This window comes from Rutidosis leptorrhynchoides, chromosome 11 (genome assembly GCF_046630445.1).
Source record: "Rutidosis leptorrhynchoides isolate AG116_Rl617_1_P2 chromosome 11, CSIRO_AGI_Rlap_v1, whole genome shotgun sequence".
Classification (NCBI taxonomy): Eukaryota; Viridiplantae; Streptophyta; class Magnoliopsida; order Asterales; family Asteraceae; genus Rutidosis; species Rutidosis leptorrhynchoides.
In genome coordinates this window covers 128,425,023-128,443,244 of record NC_092343.1, presented here as the reverse complement: position 1 = coordinate 128,443,244, position 18,222 = coordinate 128,425,023, and the positions used below count along the sequence as shown (strand labels likewise).

The window sequence follows — 18,222 nt, the reverse complement described above, 5'->3', positions numbered from 1 at the left end:
AAATATGATCTATCCCATTCATAAGATAGTCGGTTCAATTGGTTTTCCATGGCTACATAGACGTAACCTCGAGCATTCAGTGTCTTTTCTTCTAAACATATGAACGGTCCGTCTCTGCATAAAGTAACAAATTCGGTATTTGAATAGGTTTGATTATTTGAACATTTACCTCCATGTGACCATTTTCCGCATTTGTGACATCTTTCTAGGTGTCGTGCTCTTCTTTTCGCTGCGGATTTTGATTTTCCTTTACCAAATTGTAACTTATTATCTTCGCATCTGGATTCTTTTCTAACTCCGTCCATTCTTTCTCTGATTACTGATACTAATTCACTCGGGAGTATGTCATTATTACGTTTAGTGATCAAAGCGTGTAGCATTAGACCATGGTTTAGTTCACAGGCAGTCTTCATTTTGTAAAAACCTAAAAAAAATTAAAATTCAGAATGGGGGGAGAAGACTAGTTCTCTAGGATCTGCTAGGGAAAGACCATTCGGGTTCCATTTTCGAGAACTACACGAAAACAGACAATCTAACTCTATCAGAAATACATATTATCCTTTAAAGACTTGATTCTCCCCACACTTAGTTAGCTGTGGTGTCGAAATTGTGATTAACTTCGTTGTCGACTTCCATCGGACCATGTATGTAATGTTTAACTCTGTGACCATTAACTTTAAATTCAATCCCATTTGAATTTATTAATTCTATTGTTCCGTATGGGAAAACTCTTTTAACTATGAATGGTCCAGACCATCTTGATTTCAATTTTCCAAGAAATAGCTTGAATCGTGAATTGAAAAGAAGAACTCTGTCTCCTTCTTTAAATTCTTTTGAACTTCTGATTCTTTTATCATGCCATTTCTTCGTTTTTTCTTTATAGATTAACGAATTTTCGTATGCTTCATGTCTTAATTCTTCTAATTCATTTAGTTGACTTAATCGTAGACGTCCGGCTTCATGTAAATCAAGATTACATGTATTCAAAGCCCAAAATGCTTTGTGTTCAATTTCTACTGGAAGATGACATGCTTTTCCATAAACAAGTCTAAAAGGTGTGGTTCCAATTGGAGTTTTGTAGGCTGTTCTAAAAGCCCAGAGTGCATCCTCCAATTTAATGGACCATTCCTTTGGATTTGATCCTACGGTTTTCTCTAGAATACGTTTTAAAGCTCGGTTGGTATTTTCAACTTGTCCACTTGTTTTTGGATGATATGCGGTGGAGATTTTATGAGTTACTCCATATCTTTTAAGAACTTTCTCAAGTTGATTATTACAGAAATGAGTACCCCGATCACTTATTAAAGCTTTCGGTGTTCCAAACCTTGCAAAAAGACGTTTTAAAAAGTTGACTACAACTCGTGCATCGTTAGTTGGGAGAGCTTGTGCTTCCGCCCATTTAGATACATAATCAATGGCTACGAGTATATATAGATTATTATGAGATTTTGGAAATGGACCCATAAAGTCAATACCCCAAATGTCAAATACTTCACATACTTGGATGACATTTTGTGGCATTTCATCACGTTGACTTATTTTTCCGGCCCTTTGACAAGCATCACAGGATTTGCAAAGAAGGTGTGCGTCTTTGTAAATTGTAAGCCAATAGAATCCAGCATCATAAACTTTTCTTGCTGTTAGTTGAGGCCCATAATGCCCTCCTGTTGGTCCTGTGTGACAATGGTTTAATATTTTACTAGCTTCATCTCCAAATACACATCGGCGTATTATTCCATCGGGACAACTTTTAAACAGATGTGGATCTTCCCAGAAATAGTGTTTTATATCACTGAAGAATTTCTTTCGTCTTTGGTACGATAATCCTTTTTCAAGGAATCCACAAACTAAGTAGTTTGCATAGTCTGCAAACCATGGGATTTCTTTGTAATCTATCTTCAATAGATATTCATCAGGAAAGTTGTCTTGTATGGCCGATTCATTTAGAACTTCTAATTCGGGATTTTCAAGACGAGAAAGATGATCAGCGGCGAGATTTTCTGCTCCTCTTTTATCTCGGATTTCAATATCAAACTCTTGTAAGAGTAAGATCCAACGGATTAATCTTGGTTTAGCATCTTGTTTTGAAAATAAGTATCTAAGAGCAGAATGGTCGGTATAGACCACCGTTTTTGCTAGAACGAGATATGATCGAAATTTGTCAAAAGCAAAGACAATAGCAAGGAGTTCTTTTTCAGTAGTTGTATAGTTCGTTTGTGCTCCTTGTAACGTCTTACTAGCATAATATATAGGTTGAAATCTTTTTTCAATCCTTTGTCCTAAAACGGCTCCCATTGCAAAATCACTTGCATCGTACATTAGTTCAAATGGTAGATTCCAATTTGGTGTTATCATGATCGGCGCATTAGTGAGTTTCTCTTTAAGAATATTAAAAGATTTGATACACTCATCTGAAAAGATGAATGGCGCATCCTTTTCTAGGAGTTTATTCATAGGAGTGGCAATTTTAGAAAAATCTTTTATGAAACGTCGGTAAAAACCGGCATGCCCTAGAAACCTCCTAACTCCTCTAACATTGGTGGGATGTGGAAGTTTAGCAATTACATCAACTTTAGCTCTATCCACTTCAATTCCTTCTTTTGAAATTTTATGTCCAAGAACGATTCCTTCTTTAACCATGAAATGGCATTTCTCCCAATTAAGAACTAGATTTGATTTTTCGCATCTAATTAGCATTCGTTCCAGATTAACTAGACATGATTTAAATGTATCACCGAAGACTGAAAAGTCATCCATGAATACTTCCATGCATTCTTCTATCATGTCGTGAAAAATCGCCATCATACACCTTTGAAAGGTTGCAGGGGCATTACAAAGTCCAAATAGCATGCGTTTGTAAGCAAAAGTACCATAAGGGCACGTGAATGTGGTTTTCTCTTGATCTTCGGGTGCTATTGGAATTTGAAAATATCCGGAAAATCCATCTAGAAAACAATAGTAACTATTTCCGGCTAATCTTTCCAACATTTGATCTATGAAAGGTAAGGGAAAGTGATCTTTTCTGGTGGCGTCATTTAATTTTCTATAATCAATACACACACGCCATCCTGTTACAGTCCTAGTAGGAATAAGCTCATTTTTCTCATTTGTAATGACAGTCATGCCACCCTTCTTAGGCACGCATTGAACTGGGCTTACCCATGGACTATCAGAGATTGGATAAATTAAACCTGCATCTAGCAGTTTAATAATCTCTTTCTTAACTACATCTTGCATATTAGGATTTAGTCTTCGTTGGCGTTGCACATAAGTTTTATGACCTTCTTCCATAAGGATTTTATGTGTGCAATACGAAGGACTTATTCCTTTAATATCATGAATCTTCCATGCAATGGCTGGTTTATGAGCTTTCAACACAGAAATGAGTTGTGATTTCTCATTTTCAGTAAGAGAAGACGATATTATTACAGGTAATTCAGATTCACCATGTAAATAAGCGTATTCCAAATGGTTTGGAAGTGGCTTTAACTCTAATTTCGGAGGTTCCTCTATCGATGATTTGTATCGATATCTGTCTTCTTCTTTTAGCATTTGAATTTCTTCTGTTGTTGGTTCATATCCATTAGCTATAAGTGTAGCTAACATTTCAGCTTCATCAATTGGTTCATTACCTTCTCCTAAAGAACATTCTCCTGTTCCTTGTAATTCTGGAAATTCTTCTAATAATTCTGCATGTGCATCTATAGTTTGAATATAATAACATGTATCATCTGCAGATTGTGGTTGTTGCATTGCTCTATCAACTGAAAAGGTAACACTCTCATCCTCTATACTTAGGGTCAGTTTCTTACCGAACACGTCTATCATTGCTCTAGCCGTGTTTAAGAATGGTCTTCCTAATATGAGAGGAACTTGAGAATCTTCTTCCATGTCCAAAACAACAAAATCTACTGGAAATACTAAAGTACCAACTTTAACTAGCATGTTCTCCATTATCCCTCTAGGATATTTTATTGATCTATCGGCTAGTTGTATGCTTATTCTGGTTGGTTTCAATTCTCCAATGTCTAGTTTAGTGTATAGTGAATACGGCATTAGATTTATACTAGCACCTAAGTCTGCCAATGCTTCTATTGAACTAAGACTACCCAGAAAACATGGAATTATGAAACTTCCTGGATCAGATAGTTTTTCTGGTATCTTATTCAACAGCACTGCTGAACAATTAGCATTCATAGTAACAGCCGAGAGTTCTTCCATTTTCTTTCTATTTGAAATTAGATCTTTCAAGAATTTAGCATATCTAGGCATTCCTGAAATCACATCAATGAAAGGAAGATTTACATTTATCTGTTTAAACATATCCAAGAATTTGGATTGCTCGGCTTCAAGTTTTTCTTTCTTCATTTTACTCGGGTAAGGAAGTGGTGGTTGATATGGTTTAACATAAGGTTTATCCTTAACTTTGTTATCTTCATTAACCTTTTCAACTACCGGTTCTTTTTCCTTATCTTGATCAGGTTGTGGTTCTTGTGGAGTAGGAATGGCTTCATCAGAAGTTACAGGTATTTCAGGTGGTTTAAGTGTTGTACCACTTCTTGTGGTAATGGCTTTAGCTGTTTCATTCCGGGGGTTAGCGTTTGTATCACTAGGTAGACTTCCCGGTTTTCTTTCACCTATTAACCTTGCTAGGTTACTTACTTCTTGTTCCAGATTTTGAATAGAAGCTTGTTGATTTCTAAATGCTTGAGCATTTTGTTAATTAGTTTGTTTCTGAGATGTGAAAAACTGTGTTTGAGTTTCAACTAGCTTCGTCATCATATCTTCTAAATTCGGCTTTTTATCATCGGTTTGTTGTGGTGGTTTGTTTTGAAAATTCGGTCTTTGCTGGTTGTTGTATGGAATATTTCGGTTATAATTTTGGTTTTGATTGTAAATCGGTCTTGGCGGTTGATAATTATTCTGATAATTATTTCTAGGCCTTTGGTTTATGTATGAAATATTCTCTCTTTGTTCCATTGTTAATTCAATACTGAGACAATCTTTTGTCAAATGTGGTCCTCCACACTGCTCACAACTAATTCGTATTGAGTGAATATCCTTAGTCATCTTTTCCATTCGTCTCTCCACAACATCTATCTTTGCGGAAATGGAATCTAAGTCATGGCTAGAATCGGCTCTAGCTGCTTTAGATGATCTAACGATGTCTTTTTCTTGGTGCCACTCATGTGAGTGGGAAGCAGTGTTATCAATAATTTTGTAAGCATCAGTTTCGGTTTTCTTCATAATAGAACCACCAGCTGCTATATCTATGTCTTTTCTTGTAGTGATGTCGCATCCTTGGTAGAATATTTGTACTATTTGACAGGTGTCTAAACCATGTTGCGGACATCCTTTTAACAACTTTCCATATCTTGTCCATGCCTCATATAGAGTTTCATTTGGCTTCTGTGTAAACGTAACAATTTCTGCTTGAAGTCTTACGGCTTTAGATGCAGGAAAGAATTGTTTAAGAAATTTGTCAACTAAAACATCCCATGTATCAATCGCCCCTTCAGGTAACGATTCTAACCAATCTTTGGCTTCTCCCTTTAAAGTCCAGGGAAATAACATGAGATATATCTGTTCATCCTCCACTTCTCGGATTTTAAATAGTGTGCAGATCCTATTAAAGGTACGTAGATGTTCATTTGGATCTTCCTTCGGCGCACCACTAAATTGGCATTGATTAGTCACCATGTGTAGAATTTGTCCTTTGATTTCATAATCTGGTGCATTAATGTCTGGATGAGTAATTGCGTGACCTTGGCCAGTGCGTTTAGCTCTCATTCGGTCTTCCGTACTTAAAGGTTCCAGATTCTCCATAATTGAATTTGTTGAATCGGTATGACTAGATGATTCTGATTTAATGGTTCGTTCCTCAACAATCTCTGTTTGAATGATTGGTGGTTTCGGAGGAAAGTTTAATGGTTCAGGATCTATGAACCGTTCCTGAATATTCTCCGGATTCTCAATTGTGAGGTTGGGTTCAAAAAATGGATTATCGGAAATTTGAACTGAAGTACTTGGTTGACTGGATGACGATTCTAAAGAAAAATCAACGGCGGTTATATTTGCTAAATGTCTTGATCTAGTTACAGGTGGTGAACGTACAAAAGGTGGTGAACGTCTTGCTCGGTGCATTCACTGAATATCCTATTAGTTTTAAAAAGGAAAGAAAAAATTATAATAAGTTATCCAATTAATAGACTTTTCTGATTTTGCCCACGTTTCGAATAGCCAAAAGATGCAGCAGGGGGGCAGGATTCGTTTGGTCTCAATATAATTGAGGACTGTTTGGCTCCAATAACCCGGTCCACGTACAAATCCAACTATTACTACGAACCAGAAAATTTTGATGTCTATCAATTTAACCACTTAAAATAAATTTTCGTAATTTTAAGAAATTTAGATAAGAAGTAGAATAAAAATCTATGTCCTAAAACTAGAATAGCGAGAAATAAGAAAGAAAAAGAGTTCGTCGAAAAAAAAAAATCGAAAAAGAAAAATGGTTGAAAAATAAAAGGTGACGGAAAAATAAAAGAAACTTATAAAACTTAAAAATACTTGACTAACCTAACCTTATTACTACAACTAACTTAAAATTATAATCGCAAATTGAGATTACTAATTGGAATGATAATTGATACATAGTAAAAGGTCGTCTAAAAATATTAAAGCTTGCAAGAAAAACTAAATCCCAAATGGAAATAACTTAAAAAGAAACTAAAACTTAAAAAGGTGTCGCAAAATTCTAAAGTACCTAAATCTTAGTCTAAAGAAAAAGCACTTAAGGAATTCTACAGCAAAGCCTAAAAATCTAGGAGTAAAAATAACTATAGCAAAAACTAAGTTTAAAACTAAATATGAGCTAAAAATACAAAAGTTACGCTAAAGAGATTAAAAAGGGACAAAATATAAAAATATACAAAAAGTTGTAAAAATTACAATTTTTATAAAAATATTATTTTTATATTATTTATTTAATAAAACTACTAATTTTACAAATTAATTAAACTAATTTAAACAAAATATAAATTAAATAAAACTTTAATTAAAAATAAACTTAATTATAATAATAATAATAATAATTAGGGTTAATAATAATAATAATTAATAATAATCCGTAATAAATGCAGGATTAGGGCTTCCTGTTCGCGTGTCAGAGCAGCTCCGCGAGTCGCGGTAATTAATGCAGAAAACCCCGCGAGTCGCGGGGTTCAGAAATTCAGATGACAGCTTATTAAATTCGACGCGTTTTTCTTTATTTTTTATTTTTTTTATTTTCTGTTTTCTGTTTTTAAATAAATAAAAGATATTTAAATAAAACTTATATTTTTATAAACTAAAATAAAAATAAAGAAACTTATAAAACTTAAATATTTAACAAAATCTTAAAAATACTTATATTTTTGTTTTTCTTTTTATATTTTTGAATAATTAAAACGTATTTTTACAAAAACGAATTTTAATAAAAGTTAACTAAAAATCTCTTTTTTTTTTTTTAATATTAGCGTTGCGCTTCCGGCATTTAAGAGGGTTCCCCGGCAGCGGCGCCAAAAATACTTGATGTCAAAGCTAAGGTATACGAAATAGTTATTAATTTTAGCAGAAAATACTATTAAATACGATACAATTTTACACAAGATATTTATTTATTTATAGAATGGATATACTTAAACCTTGCTACAACACTTATAGGCAGTGTACCTAATCGTACAGTAGTGTAGTTTTTAGTAAGTCCGGTTCGTTCTACAGGGAAATCTTTAAACAAAGCTTAACGCTATATTAGTTTACTTTTATAAAAATACAAATATATATATAAGTAATATTATTATTATAAAGGGGGGTTTTTACCGTTTAATGACCGGTTTGTCGATTTTAAAACTTTAGTCGCAGTTAAAACCAAATGTAAAATATTAAAAATAAATACAAGACTTAAATTAAAGCGTAAAGTAAATAACGATAATGAAATTGCGAATAATAAAAGTGCGATAAAATAAACTTGCGATAATTAAAGAGTACGATAATTAAAAGTGCAATTAAATAAAATAACAATAAAAATGCGATAATTAGAAGTGCAATTAAATATAAAATAAAGGAAATTAAATATGAAATAAAAGAATTATGCTTATTTAAACTTCCATAATCATGATGTTTGACGTGTTGATTTTAGTTTTATGCCCATGGGTTAATTGTCCTTTGTCCTGGATTATTTAATATGTCCGTCTGGTTTTTGTCCATAACAGTCCATCAGTCATAAATATAAAGTGCGAGTGTCCTCATCAAATTATTCTTATACCCGAAGTTAAATATTCCAACTAATTGGGGATTCGAATTGTAACAAGGTTTTAATACTTTGTTTAATGAATACACCAGGTTATCAACTGCGTGTAAACCAAGGTTTTACTACTTTGTTAGCAATTACACCAATTACCCTTGAATGTAATTTCACCCCTGTTTTAATTATTCTAGTGGCTATTAATCCATTCCCGTGTCCGGTTAAATGAACGATTATTCGTACATATAAATACCCCGCCCATCGTGTCCGATCGAGTGTATATAGTAATTTATAGGGACGCCCAATTGTAAATCTTTATATTAACATTAACAAACTTTCATTTAGTTAAACAAATATAAAGCCCATTAATAGCCCATAGTCTAATTTCCACAAGTGTCGTTCTTTTGTCCAAACCCCAATTATGGTACAAAGCCCAATTACCTAATTTTAGTAATTAGCCCAACATCATGATTACTTCGTTTTAAATAAGCATAATAATAACTTAGCTACGAGACATTAATATAAAAAGGTTGAACATAACTTACAATGATTAAAAATAGCGTAGCGTTACACGGACAGAAATTCGACTTACACCCTTACAACATTCGCTAACATACCCTTATTATTAGAATTAGAATTAAAATTAAAATATAAATTATAAATATATATATATATTTTACGTATGAGGAGAAGAAGAAAAAGATGGATATTTTGGTTCACCAAACTGCGAATTTATAGGAGATGTGGCCTGACTTTTCATGCCATGCGATCGCATGGACTTTCTTCTTCCTGGCCATGCGATCGCATGGCCAGTTGGGAGAGCTCACATGTTGCTTGTTTCCTTGTGCCGACGTTTTATAAATAATATAATATATTAAATAATTATAAGAATTATTTAAATATTATATTATATTTATGTGCATAGTTGACTTGTAATTTTTAGTCCGTTGCGTCGAGCATTGAGAGTTGACTCCGGTCCCGGTTCCGGATTTTCGAACGTCCTTGCGTACAATTTTATATTTTGTACTTTGCGTTTTGAATCTTGTACTCTTGTAATTTCGAGACGTTTCTTATCAATAATTGGAACCTCTTTGATTGTCTTTTGTACTTTTGAGCTTTTTGGTCGTTTGCGTCTTCAATTCGTCGAATCTGTCTTTTTTCTTCACCTTTTATTATTTAAACGAATATCACTTGTAAATAGAATAATTGCAACTAAAAGCTTGTCTTTCTTGAGGAATAATGCTATGAAGTATATGTTCGTTTTTAGCATTATCAGGTATAGACCACCGTTTTAGCTAGAACTAGATATGAAAGAAATTTGTCAAAAGCAAAGACAATAGCAAGGAGTTCTTTTTCAGTAGTTGTGTAATTTGTTTGTGCTCCTTGTAACGTCTTACTAGCGTTATAAATAGGTTGAAATCATTTTTCAATCCTTTGTCCTAAAACGGCTCCCATTGCAAAATCACTTGCATCGCACATTAGTTCAAACGGTAGATTCCAATTTGGAGTTATCATAATCGGCGCATTAGTGAGTTTTTCTTTAAGAATATTAAAAGATTTGATGCATTCATCTGAAAAGATGAATAGAGCATCCTTTTCTAGGAGTTTATTCATAGGAGTGGCAATTTTAGAAAAATCTTTTATGAAACGTCGGTAAAAACCGGCATGCCCTGGAAAAATCCAAACTCCTCTAACATTAGTGGGATGTGGAAGTTTAGCAATTACATCTACTTTAGCTCTATCCACTTCTATTCCTTCCTTTGAAATTTTATGACCAAGAACGATGCCTTCTTTAACCATGAAATGGCATTTCTCCCAATTAAGTACTAGATTTGATTGTTCGCATCTAATAAGCATTCGTTCAAGATTAACTAGACATGATTCAAATGTATCATCGAAGACTGAAAAGTCATCCATGAAAACTTCCATGCATTCTTCTATCATGTCGTGAAAATCGCCATCATACACCTTTGAAAGGTTGCAGGGGCGTTGCAAAGTCCAAATGGCATGCGTTTGTAAGCAAAAGTACCATAAGGGTACGTGAATGTGGTTTTCTCTTGGTTCTCAGGTGCTATTGGAATTTGAAAGTATCCGGAAAAACTATCAAGAAAACAATAGTAACTATTTCCGGGTAATCTTTCCAACATTTGATCAATGAAAGGTAAGGGAAAGTGATCTTTTCTGGTGGTGTCATTTAATTTTCTATAATCAATACAAATACGCCATTATGTTACAGTCCTAGTAGGAATAAGCTCATTTTTCTCATTTGTGATGACAGTCATGCCACCCTTCTTAGGTACGCATTGAACTGGGCTTACCCATGGACTATCAGAGATCGGATAAATTAAACCTGCATCAAGCAGTTTAATTATTTCTTTCTTAACAACATCTTGCATATTAGGATTTAGTCTTCTTTGGCATTTCACATACGTTTTATGACCTTCTTCCATAAGGATTTTATGTGTGCAATACGAAGGACTTATTCCTTTAATATCATAAATTTTCCATGTAATAGCTGGTTTATGAGCTTTTAGCACAGTAATGAGTTGAGATTTTTCATTTTCAGTAAGAGAAGACGATATTATTACAGGTAATTCAGATTCACCATTTAAATAAGCATATTCCAAATGGTTTGGAAGTGGCTTTAACTCTAATGTTGGCAGTTCTTCTATCGATGATTTATATCGATATCTGTCTTCTTCTTTTAGCATTTGAATTTCTTCTGCTGATGGTTCATATCCATTAGCCATAAGTGTAGCTAACATTTCAGTTTCATCAATTGGTTCAGTTCCTTCTCCTAAAGAACATTCTCTTGTTCCTTGTAATTCTGGAAATTCTTCTAACAATTCTGCATGCGAATCTATAGTTTAAATATAATAACATGTATCATCTGTAGATTGTGGTTGTTGCATTGCTCTATCAACAGAAAAGGTAACACTCTCGTCCTCTATACTTAGGGTCAGTTTCTTACCGAACACGTCTATTATTGCTTTAGCCGTGTTTAAGAATGGTTTTCCTAATATGAGAGGAACTCGATAATCTTCTTCCATGTCCAGAATAACAAAATCTACTGGAAATACCAAAGTACCAACTTTAACTAGCATGTTTTCCATTATCCCTCTAGGATATTTTACTGATCGATCGGCTAGTTGTATGCTTATTCGTGTTGGTTTCAATTCTCCGAGGTCTAGTTTAGCGTATAGTGAATATGGCATTAAATTTATACTAGCACCTAAATCTGCCAATGCTTCTATTGAACTAAGACTACCCAGAAAACATGGAATTGTGAAACTTCCTGGATCTGAAAGTTTTTATGGTATCTTATTCAATAGCACTGCAGAACAATTAGCATTCATTGTAACTGCCGAGAGTTCTTCCATTTTCTTTCTATTTGTGATTAGATCTTTCAAGAATTTAGCATATCTAGGCATTCCTGAAATCACATCAATAAAAGGAAGGTTGACATTTATTTATTTAAACATATCTAAGAATTTGGATTGCTCGGCTTCAAGTCTCTCTTTTCTCATTTTACTCGGGTAAGGAAGTGGTGGTTGGTATGGTTTAACATAAGGTTTAGCCTTAATTGTGTTATCTTCATTAACCTTTTCAACTACCGGTTCTTTTTCCTTATCTTGCTCAGGTTGTGGTTCTTGTGGAGTAGGAATAGCGTCCTCAGAAATTACAGGTATTTCAGGTGGTTTAAGTGTAATACCACTTCTTGTGGTAATGGCTTTAGCTATTTCATTCCGGGGGTTAGCATTTGTATCGCTAGGTAGACTTCCCGGTTTTCTTTCACCTATTAACCTTGCTAGGTTACTTACTTCTTGTTCCAAATTTTGAATAGAAGCTTGTTGATTTATAAATCCTTGAGCATTTTGTTCATTGGTTTGTTTCTGAGATGTGAAAAACTGAGTTTGAGATTCAACTAGCTTCGACATCATGTCTTCAAAATTTGGGTTTTTATCATCGGTTTGTGGTGGTTTGTTTTGAAAAATAGGTCTTTGGTGATTGTAAGTATTATTGGATACTTGTTGATTGCTAGGACCTTGTTGGTTGTTGTATGGAACATTTCGGTTATAGTTCTGATTTTGATTGTAGATTGGTCTTGGTGGTTGATAATTATTCTGATAATTATTTCCAGGCCTTTGGTTTATGTATGAAACATTCTCTCTTTGTTCCATTGTTTGTTCAATACTGAGATAATCTTTTGTTAAATGTGGTTCTCCACACTGCTCACAACTAATTCGTATTGAGTGAATATCCTTAGTCATCTTTTCCATTCGTCTCTGGTAGAATATTTGTACTATTTGACAAGTGTCTAAACCATGTTGCGGACATCCTCTTAATAACTTTCCAAATCTTGTCCACGCTTCATATAGAGTTTCATTTGGCTTTTGTGTGAACGTAACAATTTCTCCTTGAAGTCTCACGGCTTTAGATGCCGGAAAGAATTGTTTAAGAAATTTTTCAACTAAAACGTCCAATGTATCAATCGCCCCTTCAGGTAACGATTCTAACCAATCTTTGGCTTCTCCCTTTAAAGTCCAGGGAAATAACATGAGATATATCTGTTCATCCTCCACTTCTCGGATTTTAAATAAAGTACAGATCCTATTAAAGGTTCGAAGATGTTCATTTGGATCTTCCTTCGGCGCACCACTAAATTGGCATTGATTAGTTACCATGTGTAGGATTTGTCCTTTGATTTCATAATCTGGCGCATTAATGTCTGGTTGAGTAATTGCGTGACCTTGGCCAGTGCGTTTAGCTCTCATTCGGTCTTCCATACTTAGAGGTTCCAGATTTTCCATGATTGAATTTGTTGAATCTGAATCACTAGAGGATTCTGATTTAATGAGTTGCTCCTCGACAATCTCTGTTTGAATGATTGGTGGTTCTGGAGGAAAGATTAATGGTTCAGGATCTCTGAATTGTCCCTGAATATCCTCCGGATTCTCAATTGTGAGGTCTGGTTCAAAAAATGGATTATCGGAAATTTGAATTGGAGTACTTGGTCGACTGGATGACGATTCTAAAGAAAAATCAACGGCGACAATATTGGCTAGATATCTTGATCGAGTTATAGGTGGTGAACGTTTTGCTCGGTGCATTCACTGAATATCCTATTAGTTATAAAAGATAAAAATTATATAAGTTATCAAATTAATAGACTTTTCTGATTTTGCCCACGTTTCGAATAGCCAAAAGATGTAGCAGGGAGCCAGAACCCTTTAAATCGGAAGCTCACAACTCAGCCACTAACAAATTCAACTATTACTACGAACCAGAAAATTTGGATGTCTATCAATTTAACTGCTTAAAATAATTTTTCGTTGAAATTTAAAGAAATTTTAGAGAAGAAATAGAAAATTCTATGTCCTAAAACTAGAGCGGTGAGAAATAAGAAAGAAAAAGAGCGCGTCGAAAAACGTCGAAAAATAAATGGTCAAAAAATAATAAAAAGAACGTAGCGCGTCGAAACTTAAAAGTCTAAAACTAAGAATTAAAGGTTGCGTCTAAAGGTATTAAAGCTTAAAAGAAATTCTATATCCAAAACGGCAATTACTTAAAAGGGTACTAAAATATTAAAACGGCGTCGCAAAATTCTAAAGCACCTAAATCTTAGTCTAAAGAAAAAGCACTTAAGAGATTTTACGGCAAAGCCTAAGAATCTAGAAATAAAAATAACTATGGCAAAAACTATGACTTAAAACTAAATACGAACGAAAAATACAAATATTATGCTAAAACATACAAAATATAAAAAATAAACTTAAAGTTGTAAAAATACAATTTTTATAAAAATATTATTTTTATATTATTTATTTTATAAAACTATTAATTTTATATATTAATTAAAACTAGATTAAAACTAAATAATACAAAATAATAATAAAACTAAAACTAAATATTAAAAATTAATTAATTAATAAACCCTAATTAGGGTTAATAATATTAATAAAAATTAAATTAAACCCTAAACTGGTCGGCTGAGGTTACAAACCTGTCAACTCAAGCCATGCGATCGCATGGCTTCGAGGTTATATTTCCATGCGGTCGCATGGAGTAGAGTTTTGGGCCAGGATTTGGGCTGCTACAGTTCTCGGGCCGAGGCTTTTATATATATATATATATATATATATATATATATATATATATATATATATATATATATATATATATATATATATATATATATATATATATATATATATATATATATATATATATATATATATATTTTCTATTTTTAAAATTCTGTTTTATAATTATTAAATTATTTATATAAAATAAATAAAAACTTAAATTTTAAAAACTAAAATAGAAATAAAAATACTTTATAATTTATGTATTTTAAACAACTCTTAGAAATATATACTTTATTTTTCTTTTTATATTTTTGTATTTTTAATAATTAAAACGTATTTTTACAAAAGAACTTAATAAAAACTTTAGAAAATTTTTTATATAGCGTTGCACTTTCGGCGTTTAGCTTTCCCCAGCAGCGGCGCCAAAAATACTTGATGTGCGTAGAGGTGTATATGAAATAGTTATATTTTTACTACAAAAAACTATTTAATACGATACAATTTTACACAAGTTATTTATTTATTTATAGAGTGGATATACCTAAACCTTGCTACAACACTTATAGGCAGTGTACCTAATCGTACAGTAGTGTAGTTTTTAGTAAGTCCGGTTCCTCCACATGGATCTTTAGCCAAGTTTAACGCTATATTTTTAAAACTATATTTGTAAATATATAAATATATATAAGTAGTATTATTATTATAAAAGGGGGTTTTTACCGTTTAATGACCGGTTTGTCGATTTTAAAACTTTAGTCGCAGTTAAAACTTAATGTAAAATATTAAAAATAAATATAACTTAATTTTAAGCGTAAAGTAAATAACGATAATGAAATTGTGATAAAATAAAATGACAATAAATAAAGTGCGATAATTAAAAAGTACGATAATTAAAAGTTCAATTAAATACAATGATAGTAAATAAAAGTGCGATAATTAAAAGTGCAATTAAATATGAAATATATAAATTATGCTTATTTAAACTTCCTTAATCATGATGTTTGACGTGTTGATTTTAGTTTAATACCATGGGTTAATTGTCCTTTGTCCTGGATTATTCAATATGTCCGTCTGGTTTTTATCCATAACAGTCCATCAGTCATAAATATAAAGTGCGAGTGTCCTCGTCAAATTATCCTTATATCCGAAGTCAAATATTCCAACTAATTGGGGACTTAAACTGTAACAAGGTCTTAATACTTTGTTTAATAATTACACCAGGTTATCGACTGCGTATAACCCAAGGTTTTAATACTTTGTTAACAATTACGCCAAGTGTCCTTGTACATTATTCACCCCTGTTTTAATAAGTCCATTGACTATTAATCCATTCTCGTGTCCAGTTAAATGAACGATTATTAGTACTTATAAATATCCCGCCTATCGTGTCCGATCAAGTGTATATGGTTATTTATAGGTACGTCCAATTGTAAATCTTTATATTAAATTAACAAACTATCATTTAATTAAACAAATATAAAGCCCATTAATAGCCCATAGTCTAATTTCCACAAGTGTCGTTCTTTTGTCCAAACCTCAATTATGGTACAAAGCCCAATTACCCCATCTTTAATATTTTAGCCCAATATCACGATTACTTCGGCTTAAATAAGCATAATAATAACTTAACTACGAGACATTAATTTAAAAAGGTTGAACATAACTTACATGATTAAAAATAGCGTAGCGTTACACGGACAGAATTTCGACTTACACCCTTACAACATTCGCTAACATACCCTTATTATTAGATTTAAAAATTAAAATTAAAATTAAAATTATATATATATATATATATATATATATATATATATATATATATATATATATATATATATATATATATATATATATATATATATATATATATATATATATATATACGTTGAGAGTAAGAGAGGAAAGAAAAAGATGTGTTTATTCGCTGAAAACTCGTCGCCTTTTATAGATGTGGCCAACATTTCAGGGTCATGCGATCGCATGGCTTTGATGCCTGATTCCCATGCGATCGCATGGAGGGCAGTTCCAGCTCACACTAATTTGTTTTCTTGTTTGCCAACGGTTTATAAATATAATATATATATATATATATATATATATATATATATATATATATATATATATATATATATATATATATAATTTTTAAGAATTATTTATATATTATATTATATTCATATGCATAGTTGACTTGTAATTTTTAGTCCGTTGCGTCGAGCGTTGAGAGTTGACTCTGGTCCCGGTTCCGGATTTTCGAACGTCCTTGCGTACAATTTAATATCTTGTATTTTGCGTTTTGCGTCTTGTACCCTTGTAATTTTGAGACGTTTCTTATCAATAATTGGAACCACTTTGATTGTACTTTGTACTTTTGAGCTTTTTGGTCGTTTGCATCTTCAATTCGTCAAATCTGTCTTTTGTCTTCACCTTTTATTATTTAAACGAATATCACTTGTAAATAGAACAATTGCAACTAAAAGCTTGTCTTTCTTGACGGATAATGCTATGAAATATATGTTCGTTTTTAGCATTATCAAATGTCCATGGAGACTACCGAGTCGACATGCAAGGAGTTAAAGAGTGATTTTAAGAAAATTCAATTGGGAAAGGTTGATAAAGAGCAAAAGGTCGAAACTTTATTACATACGAAGGCGCAAAAGACAGAGGTCGAGGTTTCTACCACATCAACTAAGGAGAAAAATGAAACACGGTCTCACATCTTCAATCACTACATCTTACACATCTAAATGATGTAGATTGTAAGTCAACTTTATCCGACAACGAAAATATTTATGTTAAACTCCCCTTGGCGGAGGTGCTTGAGAATATCCCCAACTATGGGAAATTTTTGAAGACACTCATGGCCAAAAAGGGAGATGTTGAGCAAGCATCCACCGCTTTTTTGAAAAAGGAGTGTGATCGAATTTTAAAGAAATGTAACCTACCATCAAAAATGGGTGATCCCGGACCTTTCCTTATCCCATGCAATGTAAACGGTTCGGAGATTCTCACATCTTTAGCCAATTCGGGAGCAAGTATCAACTTCATGCCCTATTCCGTTTACAAAAGGCTAGGCCTTGGTGACCTTTCACCCATTACAATGGGAATCAAATTAATCGATCAATCAATTAACTCTAGTATGGGGATCGCCGAAGACTTAATTATTAAGGTGGGGGACATGGAATTTCTTATTGTCTTTGTTATTGTGGATATAAAGGAAGACCCGGTTGTACCCCTTGTTTTCAGAAGGCCATTTTTGGCAACCGCGGGCTCTTTCTTTGACTTTAGGACCCAGAAAATTAACTCTTCGGGATAAAGGGAAATGCATGAGCAAATGTGTTAAAACACCATCAATGCCATTGACCACACCACAAGTTGTTGCTAGTACGCAATGCGTTGCAAGCACAAGGCAAGTAGGTTCACCAATTACAGGTAGTGGGGGATTAACCAAGGGAATTCAAGGTAAAGCCAAAAATCAAAACGACGTTGTTGACAAGTCTATGCGAAAGTTATTTGGTCGGGTGCATCGGGCTTCATCTAAAAAGGATGAACACTTGAGAAAACGCCTAGTGTCAAATTTGTCAAAACATGAGAAAGTAAAACTTATGGAGTTAATCAATGAAACTAAGGTAATGAATGATTGGTTAATGTCAATATGAAGTGGTGGTGGTAATGAAAATTTTTCCCTTAGTTCAAAGGGAAGGGAGGTTTACCACCCCGGGATTAGTTGAAATCTCAAGGGGATGGGAGTCGGGTGATAGACTCGTTAAAAACTTTCCACAATTGTGTATATAATTTCTTTTAATTGCATTCCGTTTAGAATTGTACGATATTCCTTTTTTAGTTGCATTT

At 33.0% G+C, this 18,222-nt stretch overlaps 1 protein-coding gene across 1 annotated transcript; it reads left to right on the top strand.

The window, feature by feature from the left end:
- The first annotated feature begins 17,230 nt into the window (after nucleotides 1-17,230).
- Nucleotides 17,231-17,686, top strand: LOC139874935 (uncharacterized). Its single transcript, XM_071862324.1, has one exon. The coding sequence runs from the start codon at nucleotides 17,231-17,233 to the stop codon at nucleotides 17,684-17,686; it is 456 nt and encodes a 151-aa protein (XP_071718425.1).
- The last annotated feature ends 536 nt before the right edge of the window (nucleotides 17,687-18,222 follow it).

Coding starts and splice junctions, on each gene's coding strand:
- LOC139874935 (XM_071862324.1), top strand. CDS start 17,231: ATGGCCAAAAAGGGAGATGTTGAGCAAGCATCCACCGCTTTTTTGAAA.